Consider the following 18,456-nt stretch of genomic DNA (forward strand, 5'->3'; position numbering starts at 1 on the left):
CAATGGAGCTTTAACTGTTCATTTGATAAATATTTGAAAAGCCCAAGAATGACTGAGTGTTCACCAAAATTATGCATTAGTCAGCTTACCACTATATCACACCATAGAAGTTTGATTAGCAGTACTACCACTTCACTATGAAATTACAAAATATGACATGCCTCCAGATAGTGTGTTTAAATGAAATCTTACAATCTTCCTCATAAGCAGCCATACAGAACCCAGCATTTCATCCTGAAAGTGGGCAGACGTACAGGCCAAGTGCTGAAGGAGCTGAGGCAAGCGAAACAGCAACGGAAGAAAAAGAGACCGCATCAGGCACGGAGGCCGAGTACATCCTGCCGGAGGCTGACAGTGGGAGTTCTGAGGACCAGTATGATGACTTGTACATGTTCATTCCTGGAGACAATCCAGAAATTAATTCACAAGAGCCACTTGGGAACAACAGACCACCTCTCCCGCCACCGCGATCTGTAGTTGCTGCCCTCCAACTGGATAAACCTCACCTCACATTACAAGGTAAATTTAAGGTTAAAAGAACAACTGTATAGCATATAGTGCAGAGGCAAATACAGAGAATATCAGCTTCTAAAACTAAGAGCAACTTTACTCCATTCTTTAACAACGAAGACCTGGGAAACGAGGCAAAAATACCTGCTGCTAACTATTCCGTCCTCTTTCCCTCCCTCCCTCCCTTCCTTCCTTTTTCCCTTCCCTCCTTCCTTCCTATTGGAACGAAGTCTCATTGCAAAGTTTTAAGTAAGTAAAAAATAAATAAAACCAAGATGTAGTCCATAAATCCTTCCCCTGAAATGAACCTCAAGTAACATGGAAAAGTAAATGACGACTTTGCTTCTAAAAAATACTCTTAGTCTTCCCACAAAAGAGAAAGGGTAATGTAATACAGATTTGAAAATGACCTTGGGCATTTCACTCATTTGGTAGCTTCAAGGGAAACAAATGGCAGAGAGTTTATCATACACTGCATTGAGACCAAAGTCTAAGAATACTCTGTACCTATATTGTTTAAGTAGAAGGATAGTTAAATGATTGTGACTGTACTTGCTCCAAATGCAGGATTAAGGTATGTAATGGGGGAGGGGGTCAGGGAACATCAAGAGGAGCTTCCATATTGGCCTATTAGCCTGGAGTATGCAACAGACTAGCAACAAACTTCCAGCTTCACGTTCATCCTTACAGTCACTAATTTTCTCCCACTTTATTGATCACTATTCTAAATTTACTATTCCAAGTTAAGAAAATGTTCTTACAAACTTTAAAAGGAGGATGAAAGAAATATCTGTCATCAAAACCCCCTTTGTCACAATACTTTAGTTGTTGAGTCCTAGAAAGTTATATAAAAACTGTTTAAAAAAGTAAATTTTGAAGCCATGAAATTTGACATTTGTGTCCTTGAAGGCCCTGTCTCTATGAAAGTTCAAGTTGATCAACATAAACTTGTACTAGGGTTGTGCACTGTATTTAGGGATGGAAAGTACTGCATATTGGAAAGTATAGAAAACCTCATGGGCACTGCTCTGATCCATTCACTCACTCAACAAATATTTTTTGATGGCCTATTATGTGTCAAGCTCATATAGACCATTAAGATATGCCAATGAAGTAGGTGTGTCAATCTTAGAAGTGGAGGAAGGGACATAGATTAGTAATAGACAGACAAAGAATTCTGAAATATTTTAACCATTTTAACAGATGTGAATAATTTCATATAATTATTCAAATTAATTGTTAAGAGGCAAAGTTGTTTTATATCGGCTTAAATTTCTTAAAGGATAAATATTAAATTTTATATATTTTTCCTAGTCGAAATTTCTATATATGATAAGTTGCTTAGGTATAAAACTTCTTTACACAGAGTATTCACCAGATATCTAAGACCAGAAGTGTAATTTTTGTTAATATATTTTCTGAAAAGTATTACATATAAAAAGCAAAATAAAACAAAAACTCCTTTTACTTAAAAACTCTGTTTTTACATTTCATATGTAGTATTACTTTTAATCTCATCTTTTCATAGGGCTAATATTGGCAGTAATGGAAAATAAAATGCCAATATTTGTTTTTAATACTTTGATTAAGGTCTTTGAAAGTAAGACTGGAAGCTTCCAATTATTATTATTATTATTACCTGAGACTTTACATGTTCTTTGAGTTTAGTGATACCTCAGTAATTGTCCTGTAAGAGTAGCTTCTTTATGTCCTCAGGTTATTGAAAAAGGAGATCTCATCAATGCCCTAAGCGTCAAATTTCCCATGATGGATTTATGGACATATTCGCTGTAGAAAACATTAATATAGAACACTATATAACACTTTGCAGTTTATAAAGAACACATTGTCTCATTTAGTCTTTACAACAAAATTTCAAGGCGCCCATAATTTAGAGTCTCACTTTGTAAAAATTTTTTATTGATAGATTTTAGAGAGAAAGAGAAACATCGATTTTTTGGTCCACTTATTTATGCATTCATTGATTGCCTCTTGCAGTTGCCCTGACAGGAGGTCAAACCCACAACCTTGGAGTATTGGTATGACACTCGAACCAAATGAGCTGCCCAGCCAGAGCAGGATCCCTTTTTGACTCAGATCCCAGACCATAAAGCCTGTGATTAGAATGTGTCAAACACTTCTCTGCACAGGTTTCTGGAATTTTAAAGATTCTTCTCTTTGTTATACACTCTTGCCCCAATTACAAAAATTAGTTACAGAAGTGATTTATTTTAATCTTTATTTACTAATGTACAACTGCATTGAGAAAGTGCAGTTCCCACACTGACATAAAAAGTATAATCTGATACACTAGAAAATAAAAAGTGAAATTATTATTTCTAGTGCAAGCCCAACTTTAGAAAGAGTTGGGAAGGGAAGTGGGTGGAGAAAGAAAGATAACAGCTCAGAAAATCAGATCATAAAGTAAGATAGTTGGCACATCTACTAAAAATACAACCCTGTAAAAGTGTTTCCCACACATTTAATTTGATTTCACCTGTGATGCTGTCAGTGAAACAGAAGTCATGAAGTCAAGATCTCAATAACATATTATTCTTAGAGGAAAAGACAAGTCATGATGATTTTAAAGTTAGTTATATGTAGGCCAGTGTACATTTTGGATTAAACTGAACCAATCAAATCTAAGACTGTTCGAAGATGATCTTGGTTTCTTATCATATGCCTAACCCCAAATTGCTGAACCTTCTTTTAATAATATTCTTCTCCACAACTTTCCTTTCTCCTTAGCTCCTAAGTTTTTCCACTAAAATATCCATAAGTAAACTTAAATATTTTTGGTTGTAATCTCACACGAGAGAAAGAAGAATCCTTCTCCTTTAGTTCACATGCCTGAATCTCCTGAACAACATAAAAAAAACAATGATTTTTCTGTCAGTGACAAGTCTTTTCCACTTTATTGTTTTTATTAATACTTTAAGCAAAACATTTGTCAAGGGAAAAAATTTTTTTTAATTCTCATTGGCCTGGCGGAGAGCCATCAAAATTCTTTTCAACTTATTCATTAACCAAAATATATATTTATCTACTAAATAACTGCTATTGAATACTAAGATATTTTAATGCATTTTTATAAAAATATGTAAAGATGTTACTAAGTATGAAAACCATCAAAGATTGTTTATCCTTTTCATATGAATTAATGTTCAAGCTATTGATTATCCATGCCATCTTTTAGGTCATTAACTCTACTTGCAGTGTTCTTTACCTAAGAATGAGGTTCATGTTGGTTAGTAGAAAACAAGAGTTTGAAGGTCAGTTTGTCATTGTCAGAGTTAGATTTACCATAAGAAACCAAGAAATAGTGCTTTTAGCTATTCCACCCTGTCATCTTCAGAGAAATTGAATGAACATAAAAAATACTGCATATAATTGAACAGTAACCATCATCTAAATATTTCATAAACAGGGAAAATGTTGGAAGGCCAAATGGAAAGAAGTCAAAATTGGTGTGATCCCAGTGCAAGACAGGAGACTGGAGGTGAACCTGAAGGAGAAGAAGGAAAGACAGAAGATGAAAAGCAGCAACGGGAGGAAGAAGACCCATATACTTTTGCTGAGGTCAATGACAGTGAATATGACATGATACTGGCCAATATGAGTACAAAGAGAAAAAGTGGAGGTCGGTCTTTTATTATAAACAGACCTCCTGCCCCCGCACCTCGACCTACAAGTATCCCTCCAAAAGAGGAAACCACACCATACATAGCTCAAGGTAATGTCTTTTGTTGTTGTTTGTTTGTGTGTGTTTGGGAGCGGGATTGTCCTCTTTTGGTGGGATATAAACCCCAAAGATGAAAAACATCTTTACATGTCATAAGTGAGTTGTATTGGCCTCTTGGAAAATTTAGAAGCACAGTGAATAAAGAAAATAAGAATTAATGCGTAGGGGTCAGTTTCTAATTCTTTATTAAGAAGGATAATTTTGGCAAACCATCCAAAGAACATGAAACCATATCGTGTGTTAAGAAATTCTGTTTCACATGTCCATAATTCTACAAGAGGGAAGCTCAACTCCTATGAATAATGTGCAACCTAAGAAAAGAAGATAAGTCCTTTATTTTTTGCCCCTAACTTTACTTTTTGCTCTTAATTTCATTTAAGATAACTTTAAAAATCTAAACAGTTTGAATACTAGAATCCCAAATATGTAATTCAGTTCCTCTAATAATTGCACTTCACCCTAATGATTAAGATTGCCTTCATCTATCACAGAATTTCTACCTCAGTATAGACATTAATCCTTCTTTCTCAGTCACTGCTGAGTTGTATGTAAATAAAAAAACTAACAAATCCCAAGAGCTATTTTTATACCTATAACCCCAGCAGTATGTATTGACTCTACTCTTATTTCCTAACACTCTGGTTTGGTACATTCCATGAGTCTGTAGTGTCTAGGAGATAACTTTTATTCATTAGTGCAATGCATGCAAATAAATGTGTTGAGTGCCCTTTTGGGGCTAGGATACCATCCTAGGAACTGGAAATATAATATAAAACAATATCTCCATTTCAGAGGAGTTTTTAGGAAACAGATATACAAATAAATACATAGAGTTCAACATGACTCTTTATTAGTTTTTTTTTAACAAAATGCTTGGAATCAAACAAAATTTTTGGTTGATAACTACAGCTGAGAGGCAATATATTATACATTTAATTAATCCAAATCAGCTACCTAAACAAAACATTTAAATATATGTACCACAAATCTAGCCAAAAGGAATACAGTTACTTCTCTGTGTTTATAGGTTCAAAAGAAACTATTCTATTGCTTAAGCAGCATTTATTGAGAGATTTATATAAGAAAGTTGGTTGAGTATATTTGAAGTCATTTACCAGTGTATAATATATTTATTTAACAGAGATCTGCTTTTGATAATGTTCAAGAAACTATTAAAAAATAGGAAATGATGACAAATTTAAAATGGAACCATTATTCAGATTATTAAGGCAGGGCAGAAGCTATAATTAGAAATTCTCAGACTGTCATAGTGACTTCAAGAATATTACAGGCTTTTTGACAAGGTTGGTCCATACTAATAAATATTTTTAAAAAGAGAAGATAGATGTACCTCAATACAATTATTTAGTTAATTTAGTTATATTTTAGAAATCATTAAAGAGGTACATCATCTTTTCTATCTCAATTCTTAAGGAGCTCTCAGGACCACAAGATGACTCCCCTATTGTGTGGTTCTCCCCTTTTTACTTTATCTTCTTGTTCTTCAGTTGTACATTATAGTCTTATTTTCCATGAGCTCTTCCTTGTTCTCTGTTTGTAGTTTTTTGGTACTGTTCTTTTCTATTTCTTTGGTGGTGGGAGTCAGTATAATTTAATATTCCGGTAATTGTTTTTTTTCTTTTTGCTCTTATTTTTAAACTTCTGGGATTTTTATTTTTCTTTGGTTCTCATTCTGTCTCCATTATCTTTGTTATTTGATTGTGCTGCCTGGAATGCTTGATACTTCCATCAACTATCTGGCTATCTTAGCTATATTTTTATGTTTAAGAACAAAATACCAAAATCTTGAATGGAAACTCTACTTGTTAACTTGTGGACTGCATTGTAGGATAACAGGGAGGTAACCAGCTTTTTCACTGAATTACCCCCTAAAATGTCAGTTTATGTAGCTCTATTCTCCTTTGCTTTTTAGTTTTTATGAAATAAAATCCAACTAACTCCAATCTTCATTTATATACCTGGTTGCCAGCACTCTGAGATCAGAGTATGGGATGAAGACTTGAAAATTTCACCATTTAAGATGCACAATTTAACTTGTTCTTTCTGTATTCAGTCCAGTGCATAACACTTGCCATTCACTGGGCCTCATATCTGATGGCCAAAACCATTTATGTTCAAGTTCTCCAAAGAGTAAAACTTCCATCATGAGTCATTGTCTAATTTCATTGGAGAAAAAATTTGAGGCTATGACTATTTTAGACTTTCAGTCAATCCCCGTGTATAAGAGAATTGAGGTGGTCTTCCTCCTTATGCATGTATTTATTAGTTACATAAACATTTACTGAATACTCACTAATGAAGTCTTTCTACATTTTATGTAAATTCCCTATATGACATTGGTACAATTTTTCATACACACGCACACACACACACACACACACACAAGAACTTTAAAGAATCTTAGAAATTTTGAGTTTCTAAGAAATTTTAAAGGCTAGTTCTCTCACCTACTTATAAGCCTGACACCCTTCAAAATCCATAAGAATTATTTCTAGTTCAAAAACACAATCTAATTTGTTCTTACATTTGTGTTATATTCACAGAAGAACCAGTGTTATTATAATGTATGGTTATTATACTTTTTTGTATTTAATTACATAAAAGCTGGTGTGGTTATCTGCCCCACATCCCAAATCAGTAACAAAAACTGAATTATAAGTATGGTCACCAAAGTTCCTTTACATTATTTCTTCCTTTTCTATTTCACTGGGATATATATGCTTGCCTCTTCCTTTCTGCTATTGATTGTTGTTTATTCTATTCCTACATTAGAAATACTGCCTCATCAGCTAATTCTTTCTTGACGTTCTTTGCATTTCACAGTGTAAAATTCATCACATCTTTCCTTTTTTTTTTCCTACTTCACACAAATATATTAAATAGAATTGCCACCATTTTCCAGAAAGCCATTTATTCAATTAGAACATTAAATTGACCCAGTTCCTGCCAGAGCACAGAAGTGGTAGCAGAAATGTTGGCACATCCAAGGTGTGTGAATGTAGCCAAGGAGAAGGATGTGGAGTAGGGGGTGGAAAATGAATGTGGGATGCAAAATCTCAACTTACTATTTCAGAAAGTCAAGAAAGTACTGGCACAGAGACTAGGCAAACAAACCAGAGAGAGACAGGAAAATCATGTTGGCTTTTGTAAGATAATGAAAACATGTATATTGATGTAAACCCATGGCACAATATCCCTGAAACCCTTGTAATTTTCTGAGTGGTATGAGTATCTTTTGTTCTAATGAAGCAATTCTGTATGGGCTCCTAGATGTGAACTGGTAAGTAGAAAGACTAAGTCATGATCGAAAGCTTAGAATTTTCATCCCCATCCCCATTCTCTTGAGAAGGAAGAAGACTGGAAATGGAGTTAATGATCAATTGTGTTTATGTAAAGAAACCTCTATGAAATCCCAATGTAGGGCAATCTGAGAGCTTCCAGTATGACAAACATATCCACACTGGGATGGTGACATACCCCAACTCCATGAGGACAGAAACTCATGCACTTGGAACACCCCCCCAACACCTCACCTTATGAATCTATTCATCTAGCTGTTCATCTGTATCCTTTATCATATCCTGTAATAAACATACAAATGTACGTAACTGTTTCCCTGAGTTATATGAAGAGGGGAGTCCATACAGAATGGGACAAAGTTCTAGGATATTGGCATATGGCTGAGAATTCTAACTGCTTTCACACAGCATAACATCAAAGAGGAGCTCTGTTTCCACCATCACCACCACCCCCTGCCTTCAGAAATGTAACATTAATACTAATTTAAACTTATGGATTATTTTATTCAAGAGATATGTTTCTGATTTTTTTAAGTTCATTCCTGTTATACTATACTTAATTTTATGTTAGCAACCACAAAAAATAACTCGTTTTTCTTTAATGAAAAGTTTTTGAAGTCTGCCTGCTTTCAGGTATTGCATTCTTCCAATCTTTTTCTCACTGTAATATTGAAAAGGATCAGGTTAATTAAGCTTTTAGAATATAGAGAAATTAACATTGATTTACAGTGCTTCTTAGTGACACCATTCTTGATTTAAGAGAAATCAAGGAGAGAAAATGAGCACTTTGCATAGTGTAGATAGATTGGTGGTAAAACTATATTCACAAATCATATGAAAAGATTACTGCCTATTGGGGAAATTTTTTTAACATCAAATGACAACTTCCCATTTTCCCTCACATAATTTATAGAACCTAGATCCTTCTTCAGAGTCCATGTGTCTGATTTGGAGTAGAACATAATTTCCCTTTCAATGTTCAATAGCTACCGAGTTGCCCTTGGCATTTTGCATTGCAACAAAGTTATATATGACCTTTTTGAGAGCTACTCAACTACCAGGACCCCAAAATGTCAAGTACAACTCAGTTGCTCTCAGAAATTTTCCACTTACAATTCACTTGTACTTGAAATGGATCACATACAATGCAGTTGAAATGCAAACAGAAAAAAAAAAAAAAGACCTTGAATCTCTCAGGAAAATTAATCCATATTAGAGCAGAATGTCCTCATTAGTGAAAAAATATGGTCAAGTGGATTAAAGTAGGCCTTAGACCAAGTGCCTTGGGTCCTATTCTTTGGCTAGTGACCTTGTTCAAACTATTTAAGTTCAAGTCTTAGTATGTATTACAGTGCTCTCAGGGCAGAGAAACATATTTATCATTCTATTTGTAAGCCCAGTGTCCCTATCTTCACTTCCCCTTTGATTTTCTCTCTGACTCTCTCTTTCCCTGATAGAGTACTGGTGCAATTCTATAAAAGGGCAGTTCTTCAGATCTGTGCTGACACTATTCATTAGGGGTGTTCAGGCCTGCTTGTGTAACCCAAGTATTTTGATATGTTCTTTCTGTCATTGGAATATCATGGAAACACTGAATGCAACCTAAGAAGAACTTTGCAGACCATCTGTTAGAGTGCTGGCATAATAATTATGAACTTTTCTAGCTTCATCTTCCAGAAATTAAATTTCTTTGTATTAGTGAAGGGGAAAGAAAGCAGTGATCAACTGTGGTATAAATTGACATTAAAAGATTTGTATTATCAAGTGCTTACATTTTCATTCAACAGCAGAGTGAATTCTGATATTTTTCTCCTTAACACATGAAATTTCTAGAGTCTCTGTCTTTAGGAAGAAGCTTAAGAGTCCAAGCAGTAATTCATAACTGGTGATTTGCCTTTCAGGACATACTTGGCAATGTTTAAAGACATTTTCAGTTGTCCCAACTGGGACGGTACTATTGGCCTTTAGTTGGTGGAGGCCAGAGTGCCACCAGCCATCCTACAATGCACAGGAAAGACCCCACTGCAAAAAAATTATCCAGTCTAAAATGTCAATAGTGCCAAGCCTGAGAAACCATGACATGGCTTGTTTCCACAGTTGAGACAGAGTAAACATTTGAATACTTGAGAGAATGGTCATTTGAAGATGAAATCATAGATGTATCAAACAGCTGTCTGCACAAATTTTCTTTGTTCTCACTTGAAATTTCCTGAATTCACAATAGTTTTCACCATCACTTTTAATGTATTTACCTCTTTTATTCTAAATATATATTCATTATAGGGAAAAAAAGGTGCTCGTGGGTTTGGCCCACTAGGAAGCACCTCCTCTGGGGAGCTAGCAGCATGGTAGAGTGAAATTCACAAAGATTGTGAAGCTGAATGGAACTGAATTTGAATTGTGACTTAGCCTCTTAAATGTTGTGTAACTGTGCAAGTGACACAGCCTTGTTTTATTTTATTAATATTTTTTAAAAAGGAAGAATAATAACTTCAGAGGATTTCCATTGACAACTACAACTATGTATGTAGAGTAGCTGGCACAGCATAGGATGCAGAATGGCAGCCACCATAATGAAAGGTGCGCTTTAGTACAGGGATGAGACAGGACTTGCTGTGTCTCCCCAGGTAGTGTGCATTGTGCTCCTTCCTTTGGGTTTCATATGCAAATACATCAGTTTGCATGACTTTCCCACATTATTAACTATCAGTATTAAACACTAGGTAGAAATAGTGAGCACAGCCCTACCCTTTTCAAATTTTCCATGTGTATGCAAGTTATTTTCAATCTTCATGCATAGAGTTTCAATCTTTTATCATTTGTCTTATTAACAGAACTAGTATTTAATGTTTGTTAAAGGTACGCATGACCAGATCCAGACCCTACTGGTTACTTCTCAGGATAGCAACACTTGCTAATACAGAAAAAAAAAAGAGAGAGAGATTACTTTTGGTGATCATCAAGTATAAACCAAAAGATGAACTCATCATAGATTCTAGAGTATTTCAGTGACTAACAACACAAATCGCTTCTCTTTGAAACAACAGAGAAAACTACTGAGGATGTTACTGGAGTAATATATACACATATTTTATTATTGACTACAAATGAATGTTCCCAAAGTAAAGTCAAGCAGTAAGTCTGAATGGACACATATGGGAGGAGACAAATCCTCAGTCCAGTACTATGCAAGTAGTACATGAGACCTGCCTAGTAACAAGAGGAAGAAGGACCTGATTGCCCAGTGGTGGAGTGGAGATTTTGCTAATAAGTTCATTACAATGACCTCAAGCTCTAATTACAGAGAATTCCACAAAAACCAACTGCTCTCTCTCCCTCTGTCTCTGACAGTTTCAACTTCCTGGGTAAGAAACATTCCTAGGGTGGAAATGTTCTTATTTTCAGCATAAGAGATAAATATGCAAATAAAAAGTTTGTATTCCATTCTTGTAAAATTAAGTTCCTTAGAAGTAGAAAAAATAATTGATTGTGAGAATTTCTGTTTGGGCTCTTATCAGGCAAAGTTTCTATTACAAATTGGAAATAAAATTAATGTTGTCTATTTTGGAAACTGAAGTGTTCATTGATATTGCTATTGAATTCACATATCTATGCTATTTTCCTTCATGCATATATGTACTTTCCAACTTTCCATCTCTACCAATCTCAACAGTAAGCTGTAGTCACATGAGTGAATTCATATGTGCTGGCTGATATTTGCATATTCTCCCTAAAGAAAAAAAGCCACAATTCCTGACTCTGTATGTCTACCAGACAGTAAATTATTTTCAGGTCAAACACCTTCATATTACACGGCTGATGTGATTACCTGGGGCCATGTCACCCCTAGTATACCTATTCAAATGTGGTAAAATGTGTCTGATAAATTTGTTCAAATTAATATCCTGTAACTATTACTAGCTAATGAAATGGTGGTTTTCAGCTCACTGGAGTACTCAATTTATCTTAGTCAATTTAAAAAGAGGTGACACCTCTCTTCTGAGTTTTCGTTTCATTAGTCAATATGACTCCATAGAGGGTTAGAACATTCCCTTCCCCTTCTTTGCTGGCTAGACAAAGGGGTTGTTCATACAGCTTTCCTTGACTTCGTTCTCCCTTTTTGTAATCAGCTTTTGCAGGGTCTACACTGAGGGAAATGTTGAGAGAGTAAGGCTACAGAGGCTGCATTATGACACTTGTCTCTCCTGATTTTTTTCATCTCTATCTTCTCTCATCAGTAGACACTAATGACACATTTGACCTCTGCTTAAGTGAATACCTCAAAACGGAGGACAGTGTGGACATGTGGATGAGTCTCATCAGCCTTTGCATCCTCAGGATCTAGCACAGCATTTGGTTACAGAGTTAGCAACCTAATGAAAGTTGTTGAGTAAACCATAAATGCACTACTGCTACCTATACAGTATCATTCCCAGAGAACCCAGAGCACAATACAGGTCTTTATATTTTATTTTATATCAAATCTCTAGTTTCAACAGTGATCATCAGTGATAATCATTTAGCTCTAAACATTTCATTTTAGACTTCTAATGGACATGGAACATCAAGGGGCTTATCATTTATCATTTATATCTTTACAAATGCATTTTGCTATTGCACAGACTTTCTATCACTTTAGCTACTTATGAAATAATTTCAAGTAAACTTAATCCGATTTTCTAAGAAGGGCAGCTCTGGAAGAGTCCCTTTCCTTGAAAGAGGCTGCAAATTAGGTTGACGTGAAGAATGTTTTTGCAGAAGCTACCTGGAAAGACAAATAGTGGGAGTGAATTCATTATATTTCACCTTCTCTCCCTCCTCTGCCCTTCTGATAATTTTTCTTTGCTTAATGTCTTGAATGTTTAATACTATGCTAATTTTCTTCCATTCAATATCATTTCTATTCTAGAGAAAATGTTACAGAAGCCATTCTGCCGATATTTAAAATAAATGAGTGTGTTATTTGGAACATTTACATTGTGTAAGATTATTTTGAATCTCAAAAATTGTTTTACTTTCACTGTGGAATTTCTTTTAATGATTAAAAGCAGTGAAAAATACTAATAATGCATTTGCTTTCTTTCTTCTCAAATTTCAATTTTAAGTAGGAAGAGAAAAATAAGCTTTCACTGGGCAGAGCGTCATCAAAGTTGATGTATGTCGTAATTGCTTTGATAGCGTTATTTGAACATTGATGCAGTCAAATGTGGTCAAAAACAGTATCTTCCCAGCATTCAAACACATAGATACAGGATATGCTCCATATATTATTTTAAAAATTGACACTGGTTTGTGATTTAACTTTCTAGTTTTTCTATTAGTCTAAGTTCCCAGCAACATAATGTCTCACTCAAAACATAGCATTCTATTTAAACTTCTACTCACTTAAGAACTTATTCAGGCACCATTTGTCCTGGAATGACTTGGGGGGAAAAGAAATGATAGCGTTTTAAAATGTTAGATGTGACTGAGATGTTAGAGATCTTCTCCTCTAAGCCCTAACTCTATCAGCAAGATAATAAAGGCTCAGGAGGAGAAAACCATTTTCCCATGTCACACGTGCTGTCAAGACAAAACTAAAACCCTTCCACTGTGCCAAGTACATTAACATTCTGGCATATAGATTTTTTTCAATTTCTATATATTTAAAAGAGACTCTCATCTTGCTCACCACAAATCTTGTACAAAAATATGTAGTTTCATGTATAAAGCTGAGTGACCCATAACCAAATATTCAGTTCTCACCAGATCATGGATTTTATGTTTATCTCTTACAAAGGATGTGTAGGTGAACATGGTAATTATCAACTGTATAAAGCTTTTTAGAACAGAGGTTTTACTGGTGGAAGCAATTTAAAATGTTTCAGCTAATATTTACTGTAAAAAGAAAGATGAACGAATTGTAGGAGTTTATGTCTGTCTATTCTTTTCCTAAGGCTAATAGAGCATGTGTTTTTGGCATGCATGTCTGCATCAGGGATCGTTTTGGTCAGTGACCATTTTGGTCAGTGACCATTTTGATGACTTAGCTCTTTCTTCAGGAAACAAGTTAATGTCAATCTTTTCCAAGATCACCTCCTATTCAAAAAACACCTCCTCGTTTTCACAGCAATGGGAAATGAGTGTGTGTGGCAATATGCTAATTGCTAATATGGGTTTTGTAAGGAAATGAGGCTTGTCTGTGGGGGGAAGGGAAGAACAGTTGTAATAGGTGCCACTGGAGGTGAGTGAGGAAATTTCAAGGGAGGTTTTACAGGTAGAGAGGTGTTTTGGTTTCAGTAAAATATATTTTATGTAAAGCTTAAAGTGATTTTTAACAAATTAATGTCAAAAAGCTGGAAAAAATAATTCCATTTCCAAGTCCTCTGTAGCTTCAAAATTCAGAATTCCTAAAACTTACCAATTATTGTACTTTTTATTTGAAGAAAATATTTTCTGAATTTATCTTTGGATTCATATCATTTCCCAGATTAATGATGACACACTACAGATGTTTTTATCTAAACGGTCTTAGTTATTATCTTAATACTGGGGAAAAGTACAGTGTCTGCACATTATTAAAATTTCAAAAGTATTTTATTTTTTTCGAGACTTTTAGAACTAGCCAATGAAAAAAATCAAGCACCGCTTATAAAAATTCTTTTAATATCCTAAAATATATTCACAGGCCATGTATCTATCAGTATATTTTATTTTAGAAGAAAAAAAAAGTAAAACAGAAACTCCATAACTTTCCAATAGGTTATGTTTAGCATGTTTTCCAAATACTAACTTGAAGCTAAAAATTGATTTTCAACCAGAAATATGATTTCATGCATGGTATTTTTTTAAACACATCATACTTTGAAAAGATCTTCATTTGTTCTGTTTGATAGAGGACAGTAGAGTGGAATACCTTTTCTCATGACAACTGCTAGCAAATTATATATGCTTATTAAATAATTCTTGAATGATATGATTTAGGGAGCTTTTGTAAATTTGAAAAAGTATCATCTGGAGTAATCCTGATGTGACCGTGGTATTAATTAGATTGGTTTAAGGCATATTAAAACTAAAGACAGAAATCCAAGGTAACTGCTGGGGTGTTGGTCTCCCAATCATGTGGTCATGCACCATCCAGCTGGACATCTCTTACTTATGATCCTAGGAGACCCTGATGAGCCACAAAGAGCAAGAGACACAAGCTTGTTGAAAATGCTCTAAAGTTCTTTTCAGTCCTCTCCCTATAGCTCCTTCTTATCGTTAAACCGAAAAAGTTATGGAAGTAAAGGCAGCGGCATTGTAAAGAACCAAGCAATAGATTAAAGTTCAGAGCCTGAGGGTCTAAATCACATCTCTACTTTCATTGCAAAATTACTTAGCCCCTTTTACAACTTAGTTACATCCACCTCCTTCATTTATAAACATATAAGGTTGAACTATGTCTCCAAGTCCTCTTCCGGTTCACAAACTCCATAATTCAAATTACCTATAAAAAAATAAACAGAACTCGGCAATGTTTGATTCCTAAAGTCAAGTTGTAAAAGGTAGAGACTTTTTTATTAACAAGTGCCAGAGCCATATGGAACTTTGTGGGTGCTCAATAAATATTAAACAATCAATTTTATCTTTTATCTGCAAAATGGGATGAGTGACGCTGATGTGACTCACAGAATTTCATGTGAGAAATAATAAATGAATTTCATGTGAGAAATAATAAATGAGGACAAAGCACTTTTCAGATAATGAAGTAATTCAAATAAGCTGCTTTAATAGTCTTGAAGTCCAGCTAAATGATGCAGGAATACAGTATCTTTTTTATTATTACGTCTGTGAAATACAGCAGTCTTTTCATCTGTTTTAGAAGAAGCAGTCATTATCCTTACTCATTACCATAAAGTCAGCATGAGTAATTTCTGTGCAGATGGAATTTTTCATATGACTTTAACATTTATCACTTTTAATAAAATCTATCTTTTATCTTTACCTGATATCAAAATGGAATTATACCTTGATTTAAATAGTTTAACGAGGCATTCCATCAGCATTACATTGCTCAGCCCACAAAAAAAAAAATGCCTCTGGAAATGACTGATAAGGTGCACAAGTGAGAAAATTATAAATTTAATAATCCTCCTACTAAAAAAAAATACAATTCAAGAATTGTTCCTGAGAAAAATGATGTGTTGCATTCTAGTTTCCTGGAGATTTCCAGTGTGTTCTTATTTATAATTATGTTCAATAAATAACCTGTACTATATTTTTTACAGTGTTTCAACAAAAGGCAGCCAGAAGACAATCTGATGATGACAAGGTCCATGGTCCTAGAAAACAAGGTACTGACACAAACTTCATTTTATTTAATTATCTCTAAATAAGAGTTAAAGAAGCGTTATGAATACTGAATAAAATATCTTGGGATAGAAGTAAGTAAGTATATTTGATTCACTTTACTCTTAACTTTGTTGTACCCAAATATAATTTGCCATAAGATTAATGCAAAAATACTTTAATTAACAAAGGCAAGAATTGGCCTTGTGAGAATATTTGTGGTGATGTTAATGATGTTACCAGGGCTCTAGGAAGGTCAAGTAAGACAAATTCTCAAACATATGCTTCCACAGACCTTTAGAGAGAAGCCTCTGAAATCACCTGGAGGAAGGGGTAGGTGATTGGTTACCCCCATGATGGGACCAACCTGGGTTTTATGTGCTCTACATTGAACTCCAGTAAGAGATTGTACCCTTTCTCCCTATTCTCTTGCCTTTAGCACTTGATCCAACATTCTTTGAGCAATTATTTGTCATGCAGAGAAAAACTAAAAACTGTAGCAACAGAGACATCTCACACACGAGAGCAATTTTTCTCTTGCTCTGTTAAGCGGCAGCTGCCCCCAGTTTTCCCTGACACACTTGGTTCCTAATGAAAAGAGAAAGTCTACTTATTTATTTATTTATTTATTTTTCTGATAATAAGGCCTCGGCTAAAGTTCAGAAATGAAAAATGTAAAAGGGGGCAGAGGTGGAGCTAACACTAGCTGGCTTCCTAATGAATGAGCATACACAGATATTTTTAACCTCAACTCAACTTTGAAATAATTTCAGTCCAAAATAATATTACCCTGAAATTATTAATGGTAAATTATTGAGAGAGGCATTAAAATAAAACTAGGAAATTTCACAACAGCTACTAAACACTCCCATAGTCAGGCACCTTTTGCACCATTGTGCCAATGACTGGGCACTGACTGCGCCAACTTCTGACACCCCTGAACCTCAATGGGCCTGCTCCTAGGCTGCCATTGATAGTCCTCCAAACAAAGCTCTTTCCCTGAAAAGATTGTTATTCACCATGACTTCAAGCAGTGTTTCCCACAGCAGAAATGTTCTCCTTTCTGATCATTCTTCCAATTAAGTACACGGTGTTCGAATGCAACACATGATGAGGCCAACCTTCCAGTCTCCCATCAATCACTCGAATATTCTGATTATAGACTCACAGGCAAAAGTTCTGTTGGAAAATGTTCCATTTCTAACAATTCCATATTTGGGGGGAGAGATATACCTTGGTCAGTCTACTATTATTCTCGTCGTCGTCGTCGGCAGCCGTCCGTCTCGAGAGACGATGGTGTAGCTTCTTAAGAGTCCATCTGCACCGCCGAGAATGGCTGTGCAGTCCGACTCGGGAGTGACACGGTATCTGTCTCCTCCCGTGTTGAATCGACATCTTGCGATGACGCTGAAGCTACAGAGCCTGGGCAGGGTAATATGGAGGGTCTGCTGTTGCCCATGCAGCAGACCCCCCCTCTCTTCGCAGCTGAAGGGTCCAAGGGAAAGACGGAGTCAATACAGCTTGGCTTCAGGTGCGCCACAGGAGTTGCCGGTGTTGACCACAACATCAAACCGCCTTAGGGACTCCGGCTCCGGATTTTCTGTCGGGGTTTACTCCCCTAGCCTTTCCCCTGAAGAGGTATGCCGCAAGGCAGCGGAGGTTTTTTGGAGTCAGAGTTTTCCTTCTCTGATGTACCCTGACTGGAAGATCGAACCAGCGACACTTAGCTCGCAGGCCGACGCTCAATCCACTGAGCTAAACCAGCCAGGGCTCACTATTATTCTACCACTGTGCCTTTAGCTCCCTTAAAAATTAATGCAGAAATTCAGAGGCGATCATTGTGCTATTTGGATCAGTAACTGAAGAATTAAACAATTCCTCTCTGGACTTCCCCACATATCTCACAGAGCTTTGGAAAGAGTAAGGAGAGGACGTGTTTTTAGCTGTTTAGACAATATTTCTCTGAAGCATTTTTAAATAAATTATTCGATTATCATGTTTTAATTAAATTCTATTAGAATTCAGGGAGAAATGTGAAGAAGGCCATAGGTGATGAAGGAAGGTGACAAATAGCAAGTACACTGAAGAGATCCTTGATCTTATCAATTATTCTTTTGGCTATTTCACAAAGAGCAATATATAGAAAGGCTGCAGATGTCCATGAAGCTTAAATGAGACTAATTATTATTTTAGTATGTGCATTTAAAAAAAAAAATGGGATCCCTTATGTGCCCAGGAAAAGAAAATGGAGGAAGAGAGAATACTGAAAGGAAGCAAGGACCTAATTAGAACTTTTTTATTACTACCTATTCGTACCATGTTACCTATTTGCTTCAACAATGTCAATGATTTCCAAATTTTTTAAACTATTTGAGGGCTAGGATGCTGTAAATCTTAATCAATTTTTTTCTTTGTAGATAGTTTTTCTTTCTGGATATTTAAATCCAATTACTTGAGGATTACTCAACTTAGAATAGTTTCCTTAGATTCCTTTAACTCTGGCCATCAGTAATTCAGCATAACAGAAAAGAACATTATTCTATTTACAAGGACTAGAAAAATATAAACGTCATG

At 35.3% G+C, this 18,456-nt stretch overlaps 1 protein-coding gene across 1 annotated transcript in view; it reads left to right on the top strand.

Moving 5' to 3' along the window:
- BANK1 (B cell scaffold protein with ankyrin repeats 1) overlaps positions 1-18,456 on the top strand; it is a 321,562-nt gene that overhangs the window by 269,750 nt on the left and 33,356 nt on the right. The window contains exons 9-11 of the mRNA XM_090266342.1: positions 211-519; positions 3,938-4,243; positions 15,822-15,887. Coding sequence (XP_090122468.1) covers positions 211-519; positions 3,938-4,243; positions 15,822-15,887 — 681 coding nt within the window. The remainder of the gene's footprint in view (positions 1-210; positions 520-3,937; positions 4,244-15,821; positions 15,888-18,456) is intronic.

The sequence above is a fragment of the Furipterus horrens genome, unplaced genomic scaffold, assembly GCF_987537825.1.
Source record: "Furipterus horrens unplaced genomic scaffold, mFurHor1.1.pri manual_scaffold_2, whole genome shotgun sequence".
NCBI lineage: Eukaryota > Metazoa > Chordata > Mammalia > Chiroptera > Furipteridae > Furipterus > Furipterus horrens.